The 22564-nt window shown below is 40.4% G+C and overlaps 1 protein-coding gene across 1 annotated transcript in view; it reads right to left on the reverse strand.

The window, feature by feature from the left end:
* LOC125464415 (eosinophil peroxidase-like) overlaps positions 1–21705 on the reverse strand; it is a 36478-nt gene extending 14773 nt beyond the window's left edge. The window contains exons 1-10 of the mRNA XM_048556729.2: positions 21635–21705; positions 20246–20421; positions 19494–19626; positions 13521–13650; positions 10831–11037; positions 7116–7458; positions 5943–6103; positions 4110–4368; positions 2563–2733; positions 98–335 (exon numbers count right to left, since the gene is read on the reverse strand). Coding sequence (XP_048412686.2) covers positions 98–335; positions 2563–2733; positions 4110–4368; positions 5943–6103; positions 7116–7458; positions 10831–11037; positions 13521–13650; positions 19494–19626; positions 20246–20421; positions 21635–21669 — 1853 coding nt within the window. The 5' untranslated portion in view covers positions 21670–21705. The remainder of the gene's footprint in view (positions 1–97; positions 336–2562; positions 2734–4109; positions 4369–5942; positions 6104–7115; positions 7459–10830; positions 11038–13520; positions 13651–19493; positions 19627–20245; positions 20422–21634) is intronic.
* Positions 21706–22564: the final 859 nt, after the last annotated feature.

Genomic DNA, 22564 nt, shown 5'->3' on the forward strand with positions numbered 1-22564 from the left:
TCTGATTCGGAGCTATTATTCATCTGCATGAATGAGTTGGTGAAGTTTTCATATAAACTCTTGTTGACTTTCATGCATACAATAAGTTATCATTTACCTGTCTCCATCTCGTAGGTTTTTGAACTGTTGCCCTGCAAGGCAGGCAAACAGTGGGCCCAGCTTTCCACCATTCACAGCTGGCTCAGATATTCCTCCTAACCATGGCTCAATGTTCTCAGGGGTTCTGTAGAGCTTGAACAGGTTGCTTGCCAAGTTTGCATTTCTGAGGACTGCAGTAAGCTCTGTCATATTCTTGGGCTCAGAAAGACCACAAAATCTCCTCCAAGCATTGTAACCTGTGATCAGAACAGAGGGAAGGGAAACAAAACAATTGGTTCATTTCTCCTCTCAACTTAATTTTCTCTCTCAACTTCCACTCCCATGTTCCAGCTCAACTCTCATGGCCATTTAAGTGAGAGTTGGCCAGCTACGCATTTCTGACACAGGGGACTTGAATGCTGTCTTTGCCCAAAGACCAGCCAGTTATATCCAATAGCAGCCTGTACAGAAACAGGAATCAATTTTCGCTTCCCCACCACTCTAAACAGAGCAATGAATATGCACACCCTAGGAATGGGATCTGGGACCTCCTTTACTTGCATCATGTACCATATAATAAATTACTCACTGCAATATTGATAGTTTAAACAAATCATTTGGTGATTGTTGTAAAATACTAATATTAATCGCACAATGTCAGAACCCCAATAAACTACAAAGGCAATAATAAATTACTGGAAGTGAGCATGCTTGGACTCTCCAATGATTTCTACAACTCACTTTTACTGCCAGCTGCATTCTCACCCAAGGTCATGGCTGTCAATTTCCTAATGGTTCAATGTTAAACAGCAGTGACAGAGACTTGGCAGCCGGTAGTAGACTGTAAGCACAAAGCAGTGCTTGTTTATTAGAAAATGGGGCATCATGATAGAACAACAAAATTACATGAGAAAGGAAGACTTATTCAAAAACTGATGATGACACGTTACGTGGGAGTGTACAAAGCATTCAAAGTACTAAATGCCACAAGAAAATTTATGCCCTCAGGGATGATACTCAGATTTTAAAGGGAATTATCTCCTAATGTAATTAATTACACTATGATCAATTGCATTAGATACGACAACTCTTTAATAATTAAATTCCTCTTTTGATGTCTTAGCAACGTGGGGCTGGGTTTTCACAGTGCTAAGGAGATTCAGCAGATCTTTAAAATTAACAAACAGCCCAGATCTGGACACCCTGAACCCCCTTCGAACCAATCCCTTTTTTTCCTGGTAGGAGAAGGAGCCAAGGCATAAAACACACTGGAATGAAAGATGAATTGGCAAGACCATTTAAACTCAGCTCACATGGCAAGATTCTTCTCCAGGAATGGTAGCAGTCCTCTTTATTGGTGGATTCATTAATATTCTTGAAAGGCAGATAAGATGTATAAAACTGCAAAAATGTCAAGTTGCATACATTCCCTTCCTTTTAAAATTCGCCAGATCTTTCAAAATCCTGATCCACCCCATCCCCACCGCTCTATGACCATTTCCTATAATACAAGTAACAAAGAACAAAGAACATTACAGCACAGGAACAGGGCCTTCAGCCCTCCAAGCCTGCGCTGATCCAGATCCTCTATCTAAACCTGTCACCTATTTTCCATTGCTCCCTGCCTATTCACGTATCTGACCAAATACAACTTAAATGACATAGTCGTGCCTGCTTCTACCACCTCTGCTGGCAATATGTTCCAGGCACCCACCACCATCTGCATAAAGAACTTTCCACACATATCTCCCTTAAACATTTCCCCTCTCACCTTAAAATTATGACCCCTCGTAATTGAATCCCCCACTCTGGGGGGAAAAAGCTTCTTGCTATCCACCCTGTCTATACTGCTCATGATTTTGTCGACTTCAGTCAGGCCCCCCCTCAACCTCAGCTCATATATCATGATTTCCTCTTACCCTAGACCATTAGATTCACTATGGCTTGCAGTCAGAATAATGTTGTTAAAATGATGTTAGAAAATAAAATTGATTCTAATTAGTACTTGCAGTGCAACAGCGTTTTACAGTAGTGCAAACCAAATTAGAGAACAAACATCTTTCACACGGTTCACCATCATTTATTTCCACCTGTTGCAATAGTTAGAAGTGGGCAACTTGCACCATTTTCAGCATATATTGCAACAGTATAGAAGGAAATTGTTTGCACTGCAAGAATGCTATCTTTTGCACATCAGGTATTTAGGGTAAATTTCTGTTCATAAGAACACATTGCTGCAGCATTCTGCAACGAACACAAAGTATTTTGAATACAAAGTATGCTGGAAAAGTGTACACATGTGTGTCTGCATGGATGTGTTTATACTGACTTCATGCTTATGCACATGCATATGTGTGTATAGCATGTGAATCTGAATGTTTACTTATTTTAAGTCTGTATATGTATTTTTATCTTGGGATGTACTTCATTGTAAGTATAGGAAATTACTCATATGTTCAAATGTCTGCAAGTGTTCCCCAATACCTGGGAGTCCATGATCCCTGGAACGTTGCAAATTTAACGAAGCTAGGTCCAATGGTAGGCGACTTGTCAACTCAAATAAATGTTGCCGAAGTTCATCCACTATCATCCGATCTTGTTCCTGACGCTTGGCTGGATTGGCCAGTAGCCCCCGAAGAATTGGGTCAATTCCACCTGAAAGAATAAAATGTCATGGCAATTAATATTAGTAACAGGTTTTCTCCACAGTATTTTTCAGTTTGTTTTCTTATCTTCAATTTCCATTGGTTGGGAAGTACTAATAATTACAGACAGTAATAAGCCCCCAGCTCTTGATCAAACACAGAGTTTCTTCATAACCACTTCCCACAAAACCAATAGCTCTATGTGTTCACTGTAATATTGCAGTTATACCTCATTCCGTTGAGACCTTAAAGATTTACTTCAAGTCCTGTCATTCTAAAGTCAGTAGCTAGAAGATGACTGTCTTCTGTCATGCCAAAAGATGAATGCATTTGTGTACGGTATCTGTATTTCCATAAGTGTACAATGCTCACATGGGCCTGAGTGCACAAACATACTCGCATGAAGACAAATGTATCCTTTGAAAAATCAGTGTACATTGTTACATGTAAACACACTTTCACCACATCTGTACGTATTAAAATGGACAACACATAACAAATTCTAGTAATGTGTAGTAGAAAACGTTGATAATGTTAGATGTAAAAAATCAACAAGTGTTTTACTAATTTGTACTAACATTCACGCCTAAAGAGCATAACATCTCACAAAATCAGGCACATTAGATCATTTACCAAAAAAGATCAACAGTCTGTAGCTGAACATCTATGTGAATCATCCTGTAATCAATAAACTTACTCAGCATTGCAAGGGAAATTGCAAATCTGGAACAAAACTGTGGAAAAATGTTTGAGTAATCATAAACAGGCTAAAAAGCTGCTAACGGAAATGCATTGACATTTTTGAGTGGGTGTGCATTAATGACAATACACCCAAAAATGCACACACAACTCTCAACACATCTTAAACTTAAACATAACTGTATTCCCCAAAATACAAGAAATAGCATTCTACATTGCAAGCAATTATTAAAGGCCCTTTATAATTTATTATTGAACACCAGCAAGTTAGTCATTCGGCAGATTCAGAAGATATTTACATTTATAACTGATATGACAATTTACACTTGTCAACAGTGTTGCTTTATGTGAAGCATACGTTGTTGAACTAGATCACATTTCTACAATCTCTGCAAATTATTTGTTGTACACTACAACAACAGGAGTTGGTGAAATGCAGCTAAAACCCTTTGCTTGGCATCCTTGGAGATCTTGGGTATTTACCTGTTCTGGAATGGTGTCAGACTCACTGACAATGCTCCAGCTTACTAATACAACACATCTATGTGGTGTACTGGCCTTCTTCAATGTGCACTGACTGCTGAGAAACAGTTGCAATGTTTGAGCAACATCCAGAGGCAGTTTGTTTTTTACGCTGCTGCTTCACTGGTAGCATCTGATTAATTTAAGTTGAGATTTATTACTTACCCTGATCAACAATTCTCCAAGAAGAGAAGAAGGAATTGTGTAGGAGCAGGTTTGGGTAAAGTGGATGTTCTTGGTAGCTCTCATTGAAACGATGGACAATTGGCTGAATGGTGACATGACCATATCGGAAACAGGCCGTAGCAAAAACATTGGCAATTCTAGGATCAATAGATTCATTGTAACCCTTGTATGGAGGAAGATATTTCTGCATTGCATCTGAACCAATCAGTCGAGGAACATAGTCTCTGTAGGTTATTATCTGTCAAAAAGGAGTCAGGGAGAGGAATGGGTAAATGTATTGTCTACCAAGAAGGAAGATCTCTAGAAAAGTATGGATTTAAGACTAGAACACCGCACCAGTCTTTCACTCAATTATAAGTGCAATAAAGTTTTCTTAATTTGATGGCAACTCTTTTTGAGCTCAAGCATCCAATAAACATATGATATTCCAATTAATCACAAAAGTGATTATAGAGTGGCTCAGTGGCTCAGTTTTAGAATTCTGCCTCACAGCCCAGGGGTTTTCGTTCGATTCCAGCCTCAGGCGACTGTCTGTGTAGAGTTTACATGTTTTTCCTGTGTCTGTGTGGGTTGCCACCAGGTACTCCAGTTTCCTCCCGCAGTCTAAGAATCTGCAGGTTAGGTGGATGAGCCATACTAAATTGCCCATGGTGTTCAGGGATGTGCAGGCTAAGTGGGTTGGTTCTTATCTGTCAAAAAGGAGTCAGGGAGAGGAATGGCCATAGGAAATGCAGGGAACGGGCGGGGCATGGGTTTGGGTAGGATACTCTTTGGAGGCTTGGTCAGTGTGGACCTGTTGGGCCAAATGGCATGTTTCTACACTGTCGGGGTTCTGTGGATCAGGGTTGTCAATAATGGCATAAAGATCCGGAATTTGGCAGGAAAAGAGAATAATTCAAAATCAGTGATGCTGCTAGGATTTTGCAAAAATTTAAAACATGATTAAGATTCATTAAATTTACTTGTTTTATTTTCAAGCATACACAGCAGTGGGTTAATTGATAGCATTTTCACTTTTAAGTCAGAACACTATAGTTTCAAGTGCTGCTACAGGGATTTCAACACAAAAGCCCAGGCTGAGACTTTTATGATTTCCCATAGCACTGAGGGTGTGCTACATTGTTGGAGATTCCATCTTCCAGGTCAGACATAAGAGTATGGCCTCATTACTTCCTCTGGTGCATTATTTTGATGAAGATCATATCAGTTATCCCCAGTGTCCTTGCTAATATGTATTTCTGCACTAACATTTAAAAACAAATCTAGTCATTATCAGAGATAATGGGAACTGCAGATGCTGGAGAATCCAAGATAACAAAGTGTAGAGCTGGATGAACACAGCTGGCCAAGCAGCGCCTAGTCGTTATCAGATCACTATCTGTGGAAGATTGCTCTTTGTAAATTGACAACCCAGCTTCCAGCATTGCAAGCAGTGACTACACTTCTAAAATTCTCTGTTGGTTTGTTGCAATGTGCTTTGGAACATCCTGAGGTTATAAAAGCTGCTAATCAATTGTGAACATTTTATTTATAATCTACCATACCTGATAAGTCTTTCTGTACAGATACAATTTCTGCTAAATGCAATGGAAGCATTAATGATGGAAAAGCAATTCTACAATTTCACTACATTTATTAATATCTCATTGAACTCTGACTGCCCAATTTAAAGGCATTCCAGCACTCTTCAGCAAAGTTTACGATTGCACATTGGTTGAAAGCTAACATAGGTCAGGATGCAGCATAAAAAGATCAGATAGCATACAGTACAAAATGTATCTTTTAGTTTGGATGTCACTTGCAATATTTTACCTGCTGAAATGCACCCATGATTTTCCTTGCTTCCTGGTAGATTGTTTCACCGCTCCAGTGCGGATTCAGCCCCTTCAGCTCTCTCGCCAAGCGATTGTGTTCCCGCAGAAACAAGACATGAAAGGATAATATCCCCAGATGCTCATTTACTCGTCCATCTCCTGTGGATAAGGTGAAGGTCATATTGGTAGCAATTTTGCACAATTGTAGAAAATCATTTACATCTTTTTCTGACAGGAACATTTCCACTCTGAGACTATTTTCTTTTTCTCTTTTACTTTTGCACGTTTTTTAGTTTGCATTTCACTGCGCTTCTTAACCTAACGTGGATCCATACCCCTGCATGAGCATCATTGAGATGAGTCTACATATTTGACTGAAAAATTGACATTCATGAACCATTCCCTGCTATTCCTTGATACCAGTAGCAGTAAAAGTCCAACAGAAGAAGAACAAATTCCCATGATAGAACTGGTTTGATTTCATTAATTGGGAATAATAAGTAACCTGACCAACAATGGAAGGTATCCTGATCAAAAAAAATCTATATAACAATTCATTAAACCATTCTCAAAACAGAAAGCTTAAGGAAAAGATTCATTAATTACATTCAGTTCTGAGGAAGGATCACCGAACCTGAAACATTAACTCTGTTTTTTCCTTCACCGATGGACTGCTAAGCTTTTCCAGCAACTTTGCTTTTGTTCCTGATTTACAACATCCACAGAATTTTTAGATTAATTTTTGGCTTCCCTTTGGAAACAATGGGGGGCAGTTTATTTCTCATCAACTAAGTAGCAATGTAAAAGCTCAGCAATTTTAACCTGTGCGTTTCATATTCAAGCATTAGTCCATCTCCTGCCTTTCATTTGCAATTTAAGTCATTTTCAGCTCTAAAAGTTTTGGATTTAACATTTCCTTCTCCAATCCACTAAATCTGAGTGATGTAGGCACGGTGCATCTAAAATGTGAGTAGCAAAAGCATGCTTAACAGACTTCACCCCACTCACTGGTTACAGTGCTGAGCAGAATACTTTGGAATGTGTTTCCTTGATCTAAAGAAGCTTTTATCCAAGGAGTTCTGAGCTTACAATTTCATTGGGGAAGATGCTGTAGCACATTAATGAGAAGTATTCCATATGCACATGACATGTTATATGCTGAAATTCTTACCTGCTAAGAAACATGGAACTCCACTACCATTGGGGTTCTTAGCACAAGGCCTCTCTGAATGTTTGCTGCTAAATGGTAAGTATTCCAGCCCATTGTCAGAGTGGTTCTGGTTAATTGCCAGCAATCCTAAATCATTTGTATAGTTTTGGAGTTGATTTGCAATGGATTTACCACTACCATACACCATGCTGGCATCAATGAAGGATGTCACTGCACTTAGCTGTTCCCGAACATTAACATGTCCAGACAGTGAGCCCAGGTTACCAGTGTTGCACGTAGGAGCAGATCGAAAAAAAGGCATGCAGCTTGTGCTCTTATTGAACCTGGAGTCATCTAGAGGTATCTGACAATGAAAGACAAGCACAAGAATAAAGTTAATTTCAAACATCAATGCACACATAAGTAAATTAATTAATAACTTAAATTCCAAGACTTGTGTTGTCTCTCAGAGATACATTTGCAAATATAGATACATGCAGCTTTTTTTGACAAAATTGAGAACCTTTCCCTTAATGACGCGAGACCTAACATCAAGTATCAATAGAGTCGTCATGACTCCAAGATTATGCACAAAGTTCCAGTAATTGCAGATCAATGTCCTGGACCTGCTAACAACAATCCAGGAGAAATATAACAACAGCACTTTTAAAAATGATGCCTTTTCATTTTCATTCAACCAGTTATAAACAAAGGTAAAACGTAGCATATTGTCTTCTTGACTGAATGGAGTGGTTAGGAGGAGGTGGTGATGAGATTGTGGCTGTTCATGTGAGAATATCTGTTACAACTGATAATTCTTTGTTCATGTCAAAGAATACAAGTAATTTAAGTTAGCAAACCTAACACTTATTGGAAATTTCTGCAAAACATCCATGGAGCTGTCAAAAGTTAGAAGTCTAGCTATCATAGATTTCCAAACTAAAAATACCATTGGTCGAAAGGCTCCTCTCTGAGTCGGATTGAGGAACTGATGGGATACTAGAAAAGACTGATATTTATGCAGGATATTGGACTGGCATTGAGTGACTGCCAAGATCTATAATATTTCACTTATTATATTTGAGTGATTGCAGATCCTAGACAGTACTGAGGAGAAAGGAGCCTTGATATACAAGCCCATAGAACCCTGAAGGTGTCAGCACTGGAAGACTGACGGGTGAAGAAGGCAAACAGATGCTTGTCCTCATTAGCCATCGCATAGAATATAGGAGTATGAAAGTCTTGATACAACATTATACAATTTTGGTTAGGCCACAGATGGAATACTGTATGTAGCTTTGGTCACCACACCATCAAAAGAACTGGAGAGAGTGCACAGGAGATTCATGAGGATGTTGCCTTAGACGAAAAGTCACAGTTAAGAAGAGAGACCAGGTGGGGCAGGGTTAGTTTCCTTTGGAATAGATGAAGCTGGGGATTGGGGGAGGGAGGTAATGGATCTGATTGAGGTATACACAACTATGAGAGGCATAGGCAGAGTAGATCATGAGAACCTCTTCCCCATGGCAGCGTTGTCTAAGACCAAAGGGCATAACTTCAAGGTGAAGTGTAAGTGATTTCAAGGGAATCTGAGGAAACGATTTTTCACCAAGAGGGTGGTAGAAATATGGAATGCACTGCCTGAGAGGGTGGTAGAGGCAGGTACTCATGCAACATTTAAGATGTATCTGGATGAGCACTTCAAATGCCAGGGCACTGTAGGCTATGGACCAGGTGTAGTTTGGTGTTTGTTGTTCAGCACAGATATGGGGTGTTGAATGGCCTGTTTCTATGTGGTATGACTTTATGACTCTATCATTTCAGTGAACTCAGATGTGTACATCCCAATTTTCATAGATGTAGGCACATGCTTGCCCAGAATATCAGCATCCAGTTAAAAGCAAGCTGATGATTTACAAGCTACAATTTTGTACTGCTACATATATGCAATACAGAGTAATAAGAAAATAAAAAAGATTTGATCCATCAAAATGTTGTCATTAGCAGCAGAGTCTGAACTAATTTCAAAGTGTGTACATCAATACCGTTTACAGTTACTGGTGTGTTTTGGTGGTGTCACCCAGAAGAGGGGGAGGAGATGGGTGGGGAAGGGTAAAAAGAATTGCTCAGGAACATAGAATGAGTTAATCATCTCTCATCTCTAAATTGTTAAGGCTGCATATGTCTGTAGGAGTATGTTAGATGTATGACTGTTACAGACAGAGAGCTTGTAGGTATTTATCAGGAATATACAAGTGACATTTTGTGTTTTCAGTGGGCATGTATCAGCAATAGTAATTTAAATGCAGCCTTTAATTTAACACAAGCTTCCAAAGATATTTCAAAGGTAGAATTGGTTAGCAAAGGAACAGTAGATTGGTTATTAAAAGATGTGGGTTCTCAAATAACACTTTAAAAATCACTAGAAGGTAGTGGAACACAGTGGGGGTTTGGCTGAGAATTTCAGCACGAGTCTGGACAGCTGAAGATTTGGTCACATTTGGTTGAGGAGTGCATTTTTAAGGACAGGGTGGTTACCATGATAGAGAAAGGAGAGGCCATATGTAATTTTACAAAGAAGATTGAGAACATAAAATTGAATTCATCATGGAACCTGGCACCAATGTAGAACAGTAATAATTTTGGGTTAAGGATGAATGGAATGTAGACAGGGTAATTTGGACGTGCTAAAATTCATGAAGGACATGAGACTGGACAGAACAGCATTGGAGTTGTTAAACCTGGAGGTGACAAATGGACTGAAGTGGGGGGTAAATTTCAGAGATGATGCAAAGGTGAAAATAAGTCTATGTAATGGAGACAATGTGGGGTTAAAAGGTCAAATGGATACCTTTCGTAAGGTTTGTAATAGCCAAGTTCAGCTTAGCCAGAATGTGCCAAGGTGAACTCATGTCTGGGACTGAAAATGATTCCTCTCAATTTTTCTGGAGGATGTTGCAGTTCATTCAAGACAGACCTGTAGATCAGCAGGGGATGGTTTGAGAGTGATAATGGAGAGATAAAACTGGGTTTCATCATTGTATTCCTGGGAGCTGATAAGCATGTCTCAAGTGGATGTTGCAACATAGTGGGATATAGACGAAGGAATGAAGGGATTTAAGAGTGAATCCTTATGATATTTCAAAGCTAAATGTGAGAGAGAGAGCAGAAGAAAAACTATTTATGGAGATGTTCTGATGACAATCAGATCAGGAGAAGTAAATCAGCAAGGAAGATCAGATTGACCTGTAGAATAGAGGAATGGTATTACAGCAAAATGCGCAGTCAACAACACCAAAAGCAGCCCCGAATTTGCATTGGATGAGGAGAGATAATTTATCATTGTCAAAGTCAATGAGGATGTCGGTTGTGGATTTGAATCATACCATTGCCATGCTGGTTATAAAATCGGATTAGATTTGCAAGGCAGATAAACATGGATTTGAGAAACAATATGTTCAAAGATCGAAAAGGAAGGAAAATTAGGATGAAGCTTCAATTTACAAGGGCAGAGGGGTAGAAGAGGCAGTTTCGGAGGAAGGGAGTGGTAATTGTGATTAGGAAAAAGAAGGAGACACAGTGAGTCTCTAAAAGACTTTAAGATTTGAACTTTACCAGCGGACTGATGGAAGTCTTTAAAAATAATGGTGGAAAACAAATTGTTTTTCTTTTATTTGAGAAAATCATCTGGCAGTTTGCTAATTTGGGCTTTGCATGAAGTACAAAGTGTCCTAACCTTGATGGGAAAACATGGACTTCTTTTTGTGCATGTTTTATCACAGCAAATACCATTATTAAATGTTTCGATGCTGCCAGATTGAGGAACCAGATCTAGATCATGGTCAAGCCACTGGCCCCACTGTACAAAGAAGTGAGTATGATCCTCATCCAACGGGACAATCTGATTGGCCACTTGTAGAATGTGGTTTGATACGGTTCGTACCTGACAAATTAAAAGAAATAAATTAACATATAACCATTAACTTAAGTCATACCTTTGAGAGCACAGTGCCAGGCTCTGAAAATGTACTGGCTGCAAATCTGTTGAAAGTGCCAGAATGCATCAATTGAAAACATTCACCTCTGACCTTAATGAAGTATCTGGGATTAAAAGCTTCTATTATGAATGGTTGTCTGGCAGTCACATGAGAGTAAGGAGGCAGGGTAGTGACGTAGTCCAGCCACTTTGGCAACTCTAGTCAAACGTGTACATTTCAATGGCTCTCTCAGACCTTAGTAAAGGAAACTAGATACACTAAAAACAGAGGCCAAATTTTCTTTAGTCCAGGTCTATACATGGGCATCAACCACTCGGTGGCTTGCACAAGATTGAAAGAAGGTTGTTGCACTTCTCTCCATCTGGATTTATCTGCCAGACAGAACCCTAAATGACAGTTAGGGATAGTCGTAACCTGGCAGTTCCAGGTAACCTGGAAAATGGGCATTAAAAAATATTGAGCAGCCAGGGTCAGTTAGTTCAGTTGGCTGAATGGTTGGTTTATGATACAGAGCAATGCCATTAACATAGGTTTAATTCCAATGCCGGATGATGTTACCATAATAGTCCCACTTGGTCAACTTTCACCCCTTGCTTGAGATATGGTGCCCTGCAGGTTATAACCACAACTAGTTGTCTCTCTAATGATACAGCAGCCTACAGTCCACTAAGACTCTGAATTTTACCTTTTACTTTAAATGCAAAAGCTGTGGCGAAACTGTATGAAACTCAATTCATTAAAGTTTGTGATTCCTTTCAGGCCTACGCAATATCCTAACTGTATACCTGTATAAAACAAACAAGTTTGTGATCTGATTTTCTTCCTGCAGCGGTAAACTTGTTCAAATGTATTACAAAGGTACTATTCTCCAAGTGTTTGGGTGCACAAATCCTGAAGGCATCCCTGAGGGGTGTTGTCGAACAGAGAAAACTTAGGGGCTCAGGTACATCGCTCCTTGGAAATGAAGTTACTGGTAAACAGGGTGGTGAAGAAGGCATTTGGCATGTTTGCCTTCGTTGGTCAGAGTAATAAGTGTAGGAGTTGGGATATCATGTTACAGCTCTACAGGACATTGGTAAGACTACAATTGGAGTGCAATTCTGGTCAGCCAGCTACAGGAAGGATGTTATTAAACTGGAAAGAGTGCAGAAGAGATTTGCAGGAATGTTACCAGGCCTGCAGAGTTTGAGTTATGAGGAGAGGCTGGATAGACTGGGACTTTTTCCTTGATGTATAGGAGGTTGAGGCATGACTTCACAGAAGTTCATAAAATCATGAGACACATATATAAGGTGGCTAGCCAAAGTTTTTTCCCCAGGTAGGGGAGTCAAAATTGGATATCATAAGTTTTAAGGTGAGAAGGGAAATATTTAAAACGGGCCTGTGGGGCAACTTTTTCACATAGAGGGTGCTGCGCATATGGAACAATCTGCCAGAGGAAATGGTAGAGGTGGATATAATTACAACATTTAAAAGACATCTAAAGACACTTAAAGGACAGGTACATGGATAGGAAAGGTTTAGAGGGATATAGGCCAAAAGCAGGCAAGAGGGACTAGTTTAGTTTGGGAAACTTAGTCAGCATGGATGAGTTGGACCAAAGAGTCTATTTCCATGCTATATGATCCTATAACTCTATGTCAGTAAACATGTGCTTTCATTGTCCTCTTTGGATCAGAAGATTTTCTCCAGGTAGAGAAATCTCATGTTATTACATCAACAGAAAACGATTTGGAGACAATGAAGGTTGTCCCGAGAACAATGGAAGATCGCCCATAAATTTGCATAAATAAGCATGACGTATACAGCAGCCTCAACTTCAGTACAGAACTCTGAATCATAAAACTCAGTCACTGTGCAACAATCTAATATGGAGAAGATTCAGTAGATGTGAGGCTGTCAAGATTTTGAATTATAGATTACATCTTGAAAATGTTTCCTACTGTGATATATGGATATGAAGACTATTGAAAGGTATTGAAATGTGGGAATCCACGACACATGCAACATTTTCAATCACACAATATTGAGTTATCCATTAGGTCCAAAGCACAGATGGCTGCTGTTTCCTGAATAAACTTATTTAAGTCAGCATCCATTTCCATATACTGTCCAAATTAATAGAAAAATGAGCACTACAGTTCCAGCTCTAACAACTTTCAACATCTGATATTCACCAGAGCAAGTTTCAGAGGATAAACTGACACCTGGAAAGCAATCCATGCCTTTATAATAAAAAGGTTTTTGTTTTCATCAGTTGTTTAGCTAGAATCACTGCCTCTGAAATTATATGCAGTTGTTGTCTTAACCAAGGTTTACCAAAAATAAATAATTTAGTGTCTGCATATTTCGCTTTGAATACTGAAGTTCAAGCTGTGATTGAGCCAGAACTGATCAAATCCTTTGCCTCAGGTATCTTTAAACTTACTAGTGGCAAACGAAATCGCGAATATAATTTCTTCCCAGTCCAACCCTTTGGAAATGAGAAACCATCCTCATACTCAGCTGGGAGCCAGCGGGCTAGGGCATTATTAGCTGCTCCCAGATAAGGAATCTTCCTGGAAAAATACAATCAAGACCGGATCAATTTATTTAATATCATGTTTGTTTCACATCCAACTCCTAATGGTCTCAAGACCAATGCAAGATCACACTTTCAATAATCTGCTGATCCAGGCTCCCTCAGGACTTCTTTTCCAACCCTCAAAGACTTGGAATCTGTCAGGAATGTTTCTCTAAACCTCTACTGACACAGGTTTCTTCAGGACTGCCCTTGCAAATATCTGATCCAAGGCACTGACAGAATTGTCCTCCCTATTTTAAACATAAGGGGGCTGCACATCCAACCCCATTGACTGTAGCTGTTGTACAGGTGTGTCCTTCCATTTATTAATAACTACACCACCTTATTAGGATTGTCCTACTAACGTCCACTGACCCCAAGAGCTACATCGGGCTAATCCTCCACTTCCAATCTCGATGCTAAAAGTGCCTGAGACTGACTACTCCAGATTTTTTTTGTCAGGAAAGTACAATCCAGTCAGTCTAATTTCAGTAATGGGGAAGTTATTAGAAAGAATTCTGGGAGATTAAACAGGGGTATTCAGCATGTTTTTTCTTAAATGAATGGTTATGTTTGCCATATTTGATCAATTATTTTGAGAGGGCAGCCAGTAGTCATTGATGTTTTTAATATACTTGAGTGGTCTACGTGGATCTTTGCAAGTTTTTAATACAGCCCCTCATGGTAGACTGGTCAAAAAGGTAAAAGCCTGTGGAATTCAAGGCAAAATGGCATATTGGATCCAGAACTGGCGGAGATACAAAAGCAGCAAGTAACGGTCAAGGATTGTTTCTGTGACTGGAAATCTGTCTTCAATGGATTTCCAAGATAATAAAATGTGAGGCTGGATGAACACAGCAGGCCAAGCAGCATCTCAGGAGCACCAAAGCTGATGTTTCGGGCCTAGACCCTTCATCAGAGAGGGGGATGGGGAGAGGGAGCTGGAATAAATAGGGAGAGAGGGGGAGGCGGACCGAAGATGGAGAGTAAAGAAGATAGGTGGAGAGAGTATAGGTGGGGAGGTAGGGAGGGGATAGGTCAGTCCAGGGAAGACGGACAGGTCAAGGAGGTGGGATGAGGTTAGTAGGTAGCTGGGGGTGCGGCTTGGTGTGGGAGGAAGGGATGGGTGAGAGGAAGAACCGGTTAGGGAGGCAGAGACAGGTTGGACTGGTTTTGGGATGCAGTGGGTGGGGGGCAAGAGCTGGGCTGGTTGTGTGGTGCAGTGGGGGGAGGGGACGAACTAGGCTGGTTTAGGGATGCAGTAGGGGAAGGGGAGATTTTGAAACTGGTGAAGTCCACATTGATACCATATGGCTGCAGGGTTCCCAGGCGGAATATGAGTTGCTGTTCCTGCAACCTTCGGGTGGCATCATTGTGGCAGTGCAGGAGGCCCATGATGGACATGTCATCTAGAGAATGGGAGGGGGAGTGGAAATGGTTTGCGACTGGGAGGTGCAGTTGTTTGTTGCGAACTGAGCGGAGGTGTTCTGCAAAGCGGTCTCCAAGCCTCCGCTTGGTTTCCCAAAGTAGAGGTAGCCACACCGGGTACAGTGGATGCAGTATACCACATTGGCAGATGTGCAGGTGAACCTCTGTTTAATGTGGAATGTCATCCGCTCAGTTCGCAACAAACAACTGCACCTCCCAGTCACAAACCATTTCCACTCCCCCTCCCATTCTCTAGATGACATGTCCATCATGGGCCTCCTGCACTGCCACAATGATGCCACCCGAAGGTTGCAGGAACAGCAACTCATATTTCGCCTGGGAGCCCTGCAGCCATATGGTATCAATGTGGACTTCACCAGTTTCAAAATCTCCCCTTCCCCTACTGCATCCCTAAACCAGCCTAGTTCGTCCCCTCCCCCCACTGCACCACACAACCAGCCCAGCTCTTCCCCCCCACCCACTGCATCCCAAAACCAGTCCAACCTGTCTCTGCCTCCCTAACCGGTTCTTCCTCTCACCCATCCCTGCCTCCCACACCAAGCCGCACCCCCAGCTACCTACTAACCTCATCCCACCTCCTTGACCTGTCCGTCTTCCCTGGACTGACCTATCCCCTCCCTACCTCCCCACCTATACTCTCTCCACCTATCTTCTTTACTCTCCATCTTCGGTCCGCCTCCCCCTCTCTCCCTATTTATTCCAGCTCCCTCTCCCCATCCCCCTCTCTGATGAAGGGTCTAGGCCCGAAACGTCAGCTTTTGTGCTCCTGAGATGCTGCTTGGCCTGCTGTGTTCATCCAGCCTCACATTTTATTATCTTGGAATTCTCCAGCATCTGCAGTTCCCATTATCTCATCTTCAATGGATTTCCAAATGGCTTTATGCTAGGGTCCTTCGTGTTTACATTAATGATTTGGATTTAAATGTAGGGGGTATGATGAAGTTTGCAGATGACACAAAAGTTTGTAGGATGGTCAATAACGAGGAAGATAGCCATAAGCTATCAGAGAACCAGGCAGAGCTAACAATTTTGATACAAAATTGGCTTTAAGATAGAAGACAATGGTGGTGGTGGATGGTTGTTTTTTCAGACTGAAGGCATATGACCTGTGTTGTGCCATAGGGTTTGGTGCTGGGTCCATTGCTTTTTGTCATTTATGCAATGGATTTAGATGTGAATATAGGAGGCATGGTTAGTAAGTTTGCAGATTGTACCAAAATTGGTGGAGTAGTGGACAGTGAAGAAGAGCACAACAGGATCTTGATCAGTTGGGCCATTAGGCTAATGAGAAGAAAGTGGGTTTAATTTAGATAAATGTGAGGTGCTGCATTTTGGAAAGGCAATTCAAGGCAAGAATTACACACTTAATTATAAGGTCCTGGGGAGTATTGCTGAACAAAGCGACCTTGGAGTCTCAGATAGACAGGGTAGTGAAAAAGGTATTTGGTACACTTGCCTTCATTGGTGAATGCATTGAGGATAGGAGTTGGGATGTCATGTTGCAGCTGTACAGAACATTGGTTAGCCCTCTTTGGGAATATTGACTTCAATTCTGTCCTCCCTGCTATAGGAAAGATGTTGCTAAACTTGAAAGGGTGCAGAAAAGATTTAAAAGGATGTTGTTGGTGCTTGAGGTTTGGGCTTTAGGGAGAGGCAGGATAGGCTGGGGTTATTTTCCCTGGAGCATAGGAGGCCGAGGGGTGGCCTTATCAGATCATGAGGGGTATAGATAGCATGAATAACCAAGGTCATTTTCTCAGGGTAAGGGAGTTCAAAACTAGAGAGCAGAAGTTCAAGGTGAGAGCAGGAAAATATAAAAAGGGCCTAAGGGGCAATTTCTTCACATGGTGGTCATGTATGGAATGAGCTGCGGAGGAAGTGGTGGAGACTGGTACAATTACAACATTTAGAAGGCATATGGATGGGTATACGAGCAGGAAGGGTTTAGAAGGATTTGGGCCAAATGCTGGCAAATAGGTCTCAATTAATTTAGGATTTCTGGTCAGCATGGATGAGTTGGACTGAAGGGTCTGTTTCAGTGCTTTACATCTCTAGGTTTCTATGAGGATATCAACAGACTGGTCAGCTGGGCAGAGCATTGGCAAATGGAATTCAACCTGGACAAGTGTGAGGTAAGGCACTTAGGCAGGGGATGTGCGAACAAGTCAAGGGATTACTCTGTGAATCATAGGAAATGCTTGAGGTCAGAGAGACCATACGTTCCTGAAGTTAGCAGGCTGTTTATAAAGTAATAAGGAAGGCAAATAAGAGACTTGCTTCCACTAGCCGAGGCAAAGTCTAGAAGAGCAAATGGAGGTTTTGATAGAACTGCATAAAACACCACATTTGGTGTACAGATTGCAGTTCTGGTCATCAAAATTATAGGAAGGATTCATTGCACGAGAAAGGGTGCAGATGAGATCTACCGGTATGGTGTCTAGGAGGGGCTGAGATATGAAGAAAGGTTGAGCAGATTGGGGTGATTTTCCATGGAGCAGTGAAGATTTATAAAGGTGTATACGATTAGGAGGTGACAAATAGGATAGTTGGAAAGGCACATTTTCCATGAAGGGAAAGGTCAATAACCAGGAGGCATTGACTTAAGGTAAAAGACTATGAGGAGAGTTGCAGAGAATCTTTTTCATTTAGAGAGGGATGATAGTCTGAAACTCACAGTCTGAAAGGGGAGGTTGAGTCAGAAACTTGTGTAACATTTAAGCAGTATTTAGATACTGACTTGCATTGACATAGTCTCTGACCAGATTACTAGATTAGGGTAGACAGACCTTTCTTTATGATCACAGATAAGATGGACTGAATAAATATTTGCATCTGTGATCGCATACGTCGATTGTGCTGCAACACTCAGAACTACTTATAGAGTGCTCGGAGCTAGGCTGACCAGAACACTCTACAATTGGAGCAGGAAGTCTTTGTCTTACACTCTGCTATTCTTGTTATTTGCTGAAAAACTCCGGCAGCATTAATTGTTCCCCTGCCTTGAGTGCACATGTTGATTGTGCTACTGCAACACAATTATGGAACACATTTCATTTCACGTACAATATTTTATGCTTTTCTGCATTAAAGTTTATTTGTTATTGTTCCGCACACTTAAGTAATCTGTCTGTCATTTAGTAGTTTCTGAGATGAATTCTTTTAAATCCAAAGTTTGTCCTAGATTACTATGATCTGTAAATGATATATAGTAATATGTAACTGGATTAGGCCATTCAGGCCCTCAAGTCTCCATTCAAATGCTGTTCTATCTTAATGTATTTTCCTACACTAACTCAGTTCTCTTCATGTCTCTAAGATTTAGAAATCTATGTACAGTTTGAAATATTATAAAATATAATGCATAAAACACAGTTAAAGTTATATTTATAGTTACATAAAAAGCAGTTACGTCAATATAACTTTAAGTGATAAAAGGAGTGAAAATAACATGGGGAAGGCAATAGCCTAGTGTTTTATCATTGGGCTATTATGGTAAAGATCCAACTATTGTTTTGGAGTCCCAGATTCAAATCCAACTATGGAAATTAAATCCTGTAAAAATCTGGTATTAAGAATCAAATGATGATCATGGAGCCATTGTTGGTTCATTCATGTCCTTTAGGGAAAGAAACTTCTGTCTTTCCCTGGCCTGGTCAATATATGACTCAGACCCACAATATTGTAGTTGACTCTTAGCTGCCCTCTATCAGTGATAGACAACAGAATGCTGGTCAGGTAGTGATACCCATGTCTGACGAATGATTTGACAAAAATAAAGCTGACTTTACTTCACTTGAAAGTGTGGAGATTCTGAATAAGAAATTTACTGGAGTAGAAGATGTTGAGAAAGGATTTATAACATGTTAAACTATTCATGAATTGCTGGTAGAAAAACTATTGTGTATTTTTGCATTAAACCTGGATTCTGACTCACCCCAGCAATTTTTGTACATATTCAAAGGGTCTTAGGCAGCTCACCACCACCTTTTCGAGGACAGCTAGAGACAGGCTATAAATGTTTTTCCCACAAGTGAATAAAAAAAACTCTACAGTTTCAAATTTCATTAGGGACCTTTATTTGTCTTCAACCATATTAACTTGCCTACAATTGCCATACATAGACGTATTGCTAAGTGTGTGGTGGTTATGTGGTCCAGGTGGATATTGTCTATCATCTGGTGAATTTAATTAAATCACATGTTGTATTTTACTACTTTAATTGTGGGTATCTACTGATGTGGTTCTGAAAATATGGTAGGATTTTTGCTTCAAATAAGAAAACATTTCACTGCAGATCTGATGGTTGATGAATTATCTCAAGTCGGTGCTTGAGTAATTGACTCGGAATTCATTCTGAAGAAAGTCCTCATCAGCTTCATCAAAACCTACCTGTTGTTGCAGTTGGAGGTGACAGTCCTGTACCGGTTTGACCAACAATTGTCCTCACATTCTATGGGCAGGAAGCTAGCTGAGCAGCCTGTGATCCGCAAGATGGTGTCCAGGTCAGCCTGTGTTAATAGATCTGGATGATATACACATTCGTGAGAACATTGCAATCTCTAGCATAATCCTATTGTCTCAGTGATAATAGGAGCTGCAGATACTGGAGAATCTGAGATAACAAAGAGTAGAGCTGGATGAACACAGCAGGCCCAGCAGCGTCTTAGGAGCAAGATGCAGCTTGGCCGGATCCGTTCATCCAGCTCTACACTTTGTTGGCTCGTAAAGCCCTATTGGCTGTGGTAAGACATAGATCAAACTAAATTTGACTGCTCGATCCCAAGTTAATATGATACATGTGATGTATCATTTAATTTACGCAAATTGAGAAATTCATTTATGATATATCTTTATGATTTATGGTCTATGAATTAATTAATAGATTGTTCCTGTTGAGAACATTTCGGTCAAGCTGGGGTTCAATTTGTCTTGCCTATGGTAAGAAAGCTTGTGTATTTTTGCAAAGGAATAAAAGTTACAGTGAGGAACATGGCAAAATTGGACAGAAGATATCTGAAAGTATAGTTGGCTGTACTTACACTTCACCAACAGATGGTGACAGTAGGAATGGCTGCCCAGAATATCACACTGTAAGGAATAATGTACTTAAATCTCAGTCCACAGCCTCTTTCCAAACTGACCTGTTGCATTCAGTGAACGTTTGTAGACTTTCTTGACGTTATTCTGGATGAGAATCAGTGCATTTTCGAGGTACTCTGCAGACCTCACTGTCATTCTCGTTTCTGCCATTGGCTGCTTGAAGTAGGCAAGGAGGTCAGATGAGGTGAAAGTCCTTTCAGCAATCTTCAGTTTATGGCTGAAATGACGAAGACAACAAATATGAATCATCATATAACAGCTATCAGATAAAACAACAGACGCCAAACAATAAAATATCATGCAGCAGATAATCACAGCTTTTTCAACACAGGGTAATATTCCAAGATGCTCCATAAGGGTATAAATAACTAAGACACCTTTACAGAAGTCAGTTAGCAGATAACAAATCACGTTGTAATTGAAGATGAAAAAGATCCTTGACTGATCCTGGTTTATCCATTAATTTAATTATTCAGTTCCTCTTTGACCAAAAACATCAAGTTGATTCAGTAATTCCAGGACTTTCATCACTACCTTACTGTTCATTGTTCTGAACCAGGTGATCATGGATGCAAGTAACCTGGGTTGATATTTCAGTACAGTACTATGGAACATTGCAAAAACATTAGCTTACTCAGCTGGTCAGGTCTGATTTGGATTCAATTGGATCATGGCTGATTATTATCCCTCAATGCCATTTTCCTGTCGTATCTCCATATGCCTTAAAGACATTAGTTTCCAGAATTCCGTTGATCTCCATCTTACACTTCCCCAATGATTGAGCTTCCACAGCCCCTTGGGGTAGGGAATTTCAAAGCTTTCCCAAAGTCTGACTGAAGCAATTTATCCCCATATCAGTCTTAATAGGCTACACCCTTATTCTGAGATTAGGTCCCCTGGTTCTAGATTCAACAGTCAGAGGAAACAACCTATCTACATCCATCATGTTATGCTCCATAAGATTTTTCTCATTCTTTGAAAATCTGGAGGAAAACAGAGCCAGGAATTGCTGCATTGTTGACAAAACCATTTGCCACTGCAAGAACATTCTGTGCTTTAAACACTGATTTGTACACAGTTCCTGACATTTGGTAAACAGCTCAATTTAGAGATGACAGTTCTTCATAAAGCCCACCAGACCTTCCCAACTAAACTTTCTTCTCCAGTCTACAGTTCCTTTACTTATCCATGCTCATTGTAACCACTGTCAAAATGCGACAGAAAACTCAGACTAAAATCAAATAGCAAAATAGATGTCAAAACATAGAAACACAGCTAAATATACCTTTATCGCAGTACGTGTCTTTAAAAAAAAAAATGCCAGCAGATTCTTAATCCTCAATTCATAGTCTAACAGGCAGCATTGGATATAGATCACATAATGCAGAAAGCTCCAGTCTGAGGCTGGTGTTACTGAGATAATTACTCACCCATCTCTGGTCCTTTTATATGCTTTGTCCACCATTTTGATAGCTTCCTCTACTGAGTTGTATACAAATTGACTGCCCTGGGTTTTCTCTGGATCTGCACACACAGAAGGAATATCAGCAATTTCAATCACACAGTCAGTCGAGAAGCATGGTTATCTAAAGGGTCCAATAACCAGATAGTTATAAAATAGAGCCTTGGAGAAAACCTGGGCAATTTGATGAAGTTAGAGCTGGAACCTTATGGAGTAGGATACAACCTCCAGGCTGAAGCAGGAGCTGTTCTCTGTTATCAGACAACAGAGAATGGCAAGTCTGGAACTCCAGAAGTTAAATCCCTCATGGAGCATACATGGAGTTGTTACCAACTGTACACAAGGACAACCAGTGCAATTGTTCCTAGATCTGGGAATAGGAGGAAATTAAGTTTGGAGTATAGATCACATAACTCTTCCTCATATTGTGGCTATTGATTACAAAGGAAAACACAGCTGCTAACAATGCTCCTTGTGTCTTTTACAGTGACTGGACGGGAGAGAGAAGGGTACTGCTGAAACATGTCAATATCTGAAGCAAGTGTAGGCCAATCAGCCCATCCAGCCTGCTCTACCAACCAAAGTGATCAAGACTGATCTGATTTTACATCTACACTACCTTCATGCCTACCCCAATAACCTTCCATCCCTTTGCAAACCAAATGATCTACTTGGGCATTAAAAGCAGTCAAAAATTCTCCCAAGTACTCACAATCCACTGATGGAGAAACTAATTCTCCTTATCATTATTGTAAATTGGCAACCCTTATTATTAAATAGTGACACTTAGTTCTAATTTCTCTCATTTAAAGAAATATCCTTTTCATACCCATTCTCAAGGGTCCACTCTGGATCATATATGTTTCAACAAATTTGTCTCTAAAGCTGAGCCTGCCCA

This window comes from Stegostoma tigrinum, chromosome 27, assembly GCF_030684315.1.
Source record: "Stegostoma tigrinum isolate sSteTig4 chromosome 27, sSteTig4.hap1, whole genome shotgun sequence".
In the NCBI taxonomy this organism is placed as follows: Eukaryota; Metazoa; Chordata; class Chondrichthyes; order Orectolobiformes; family Stegostomatidae; genus Stegostoma; species Stegostoma tigrinum.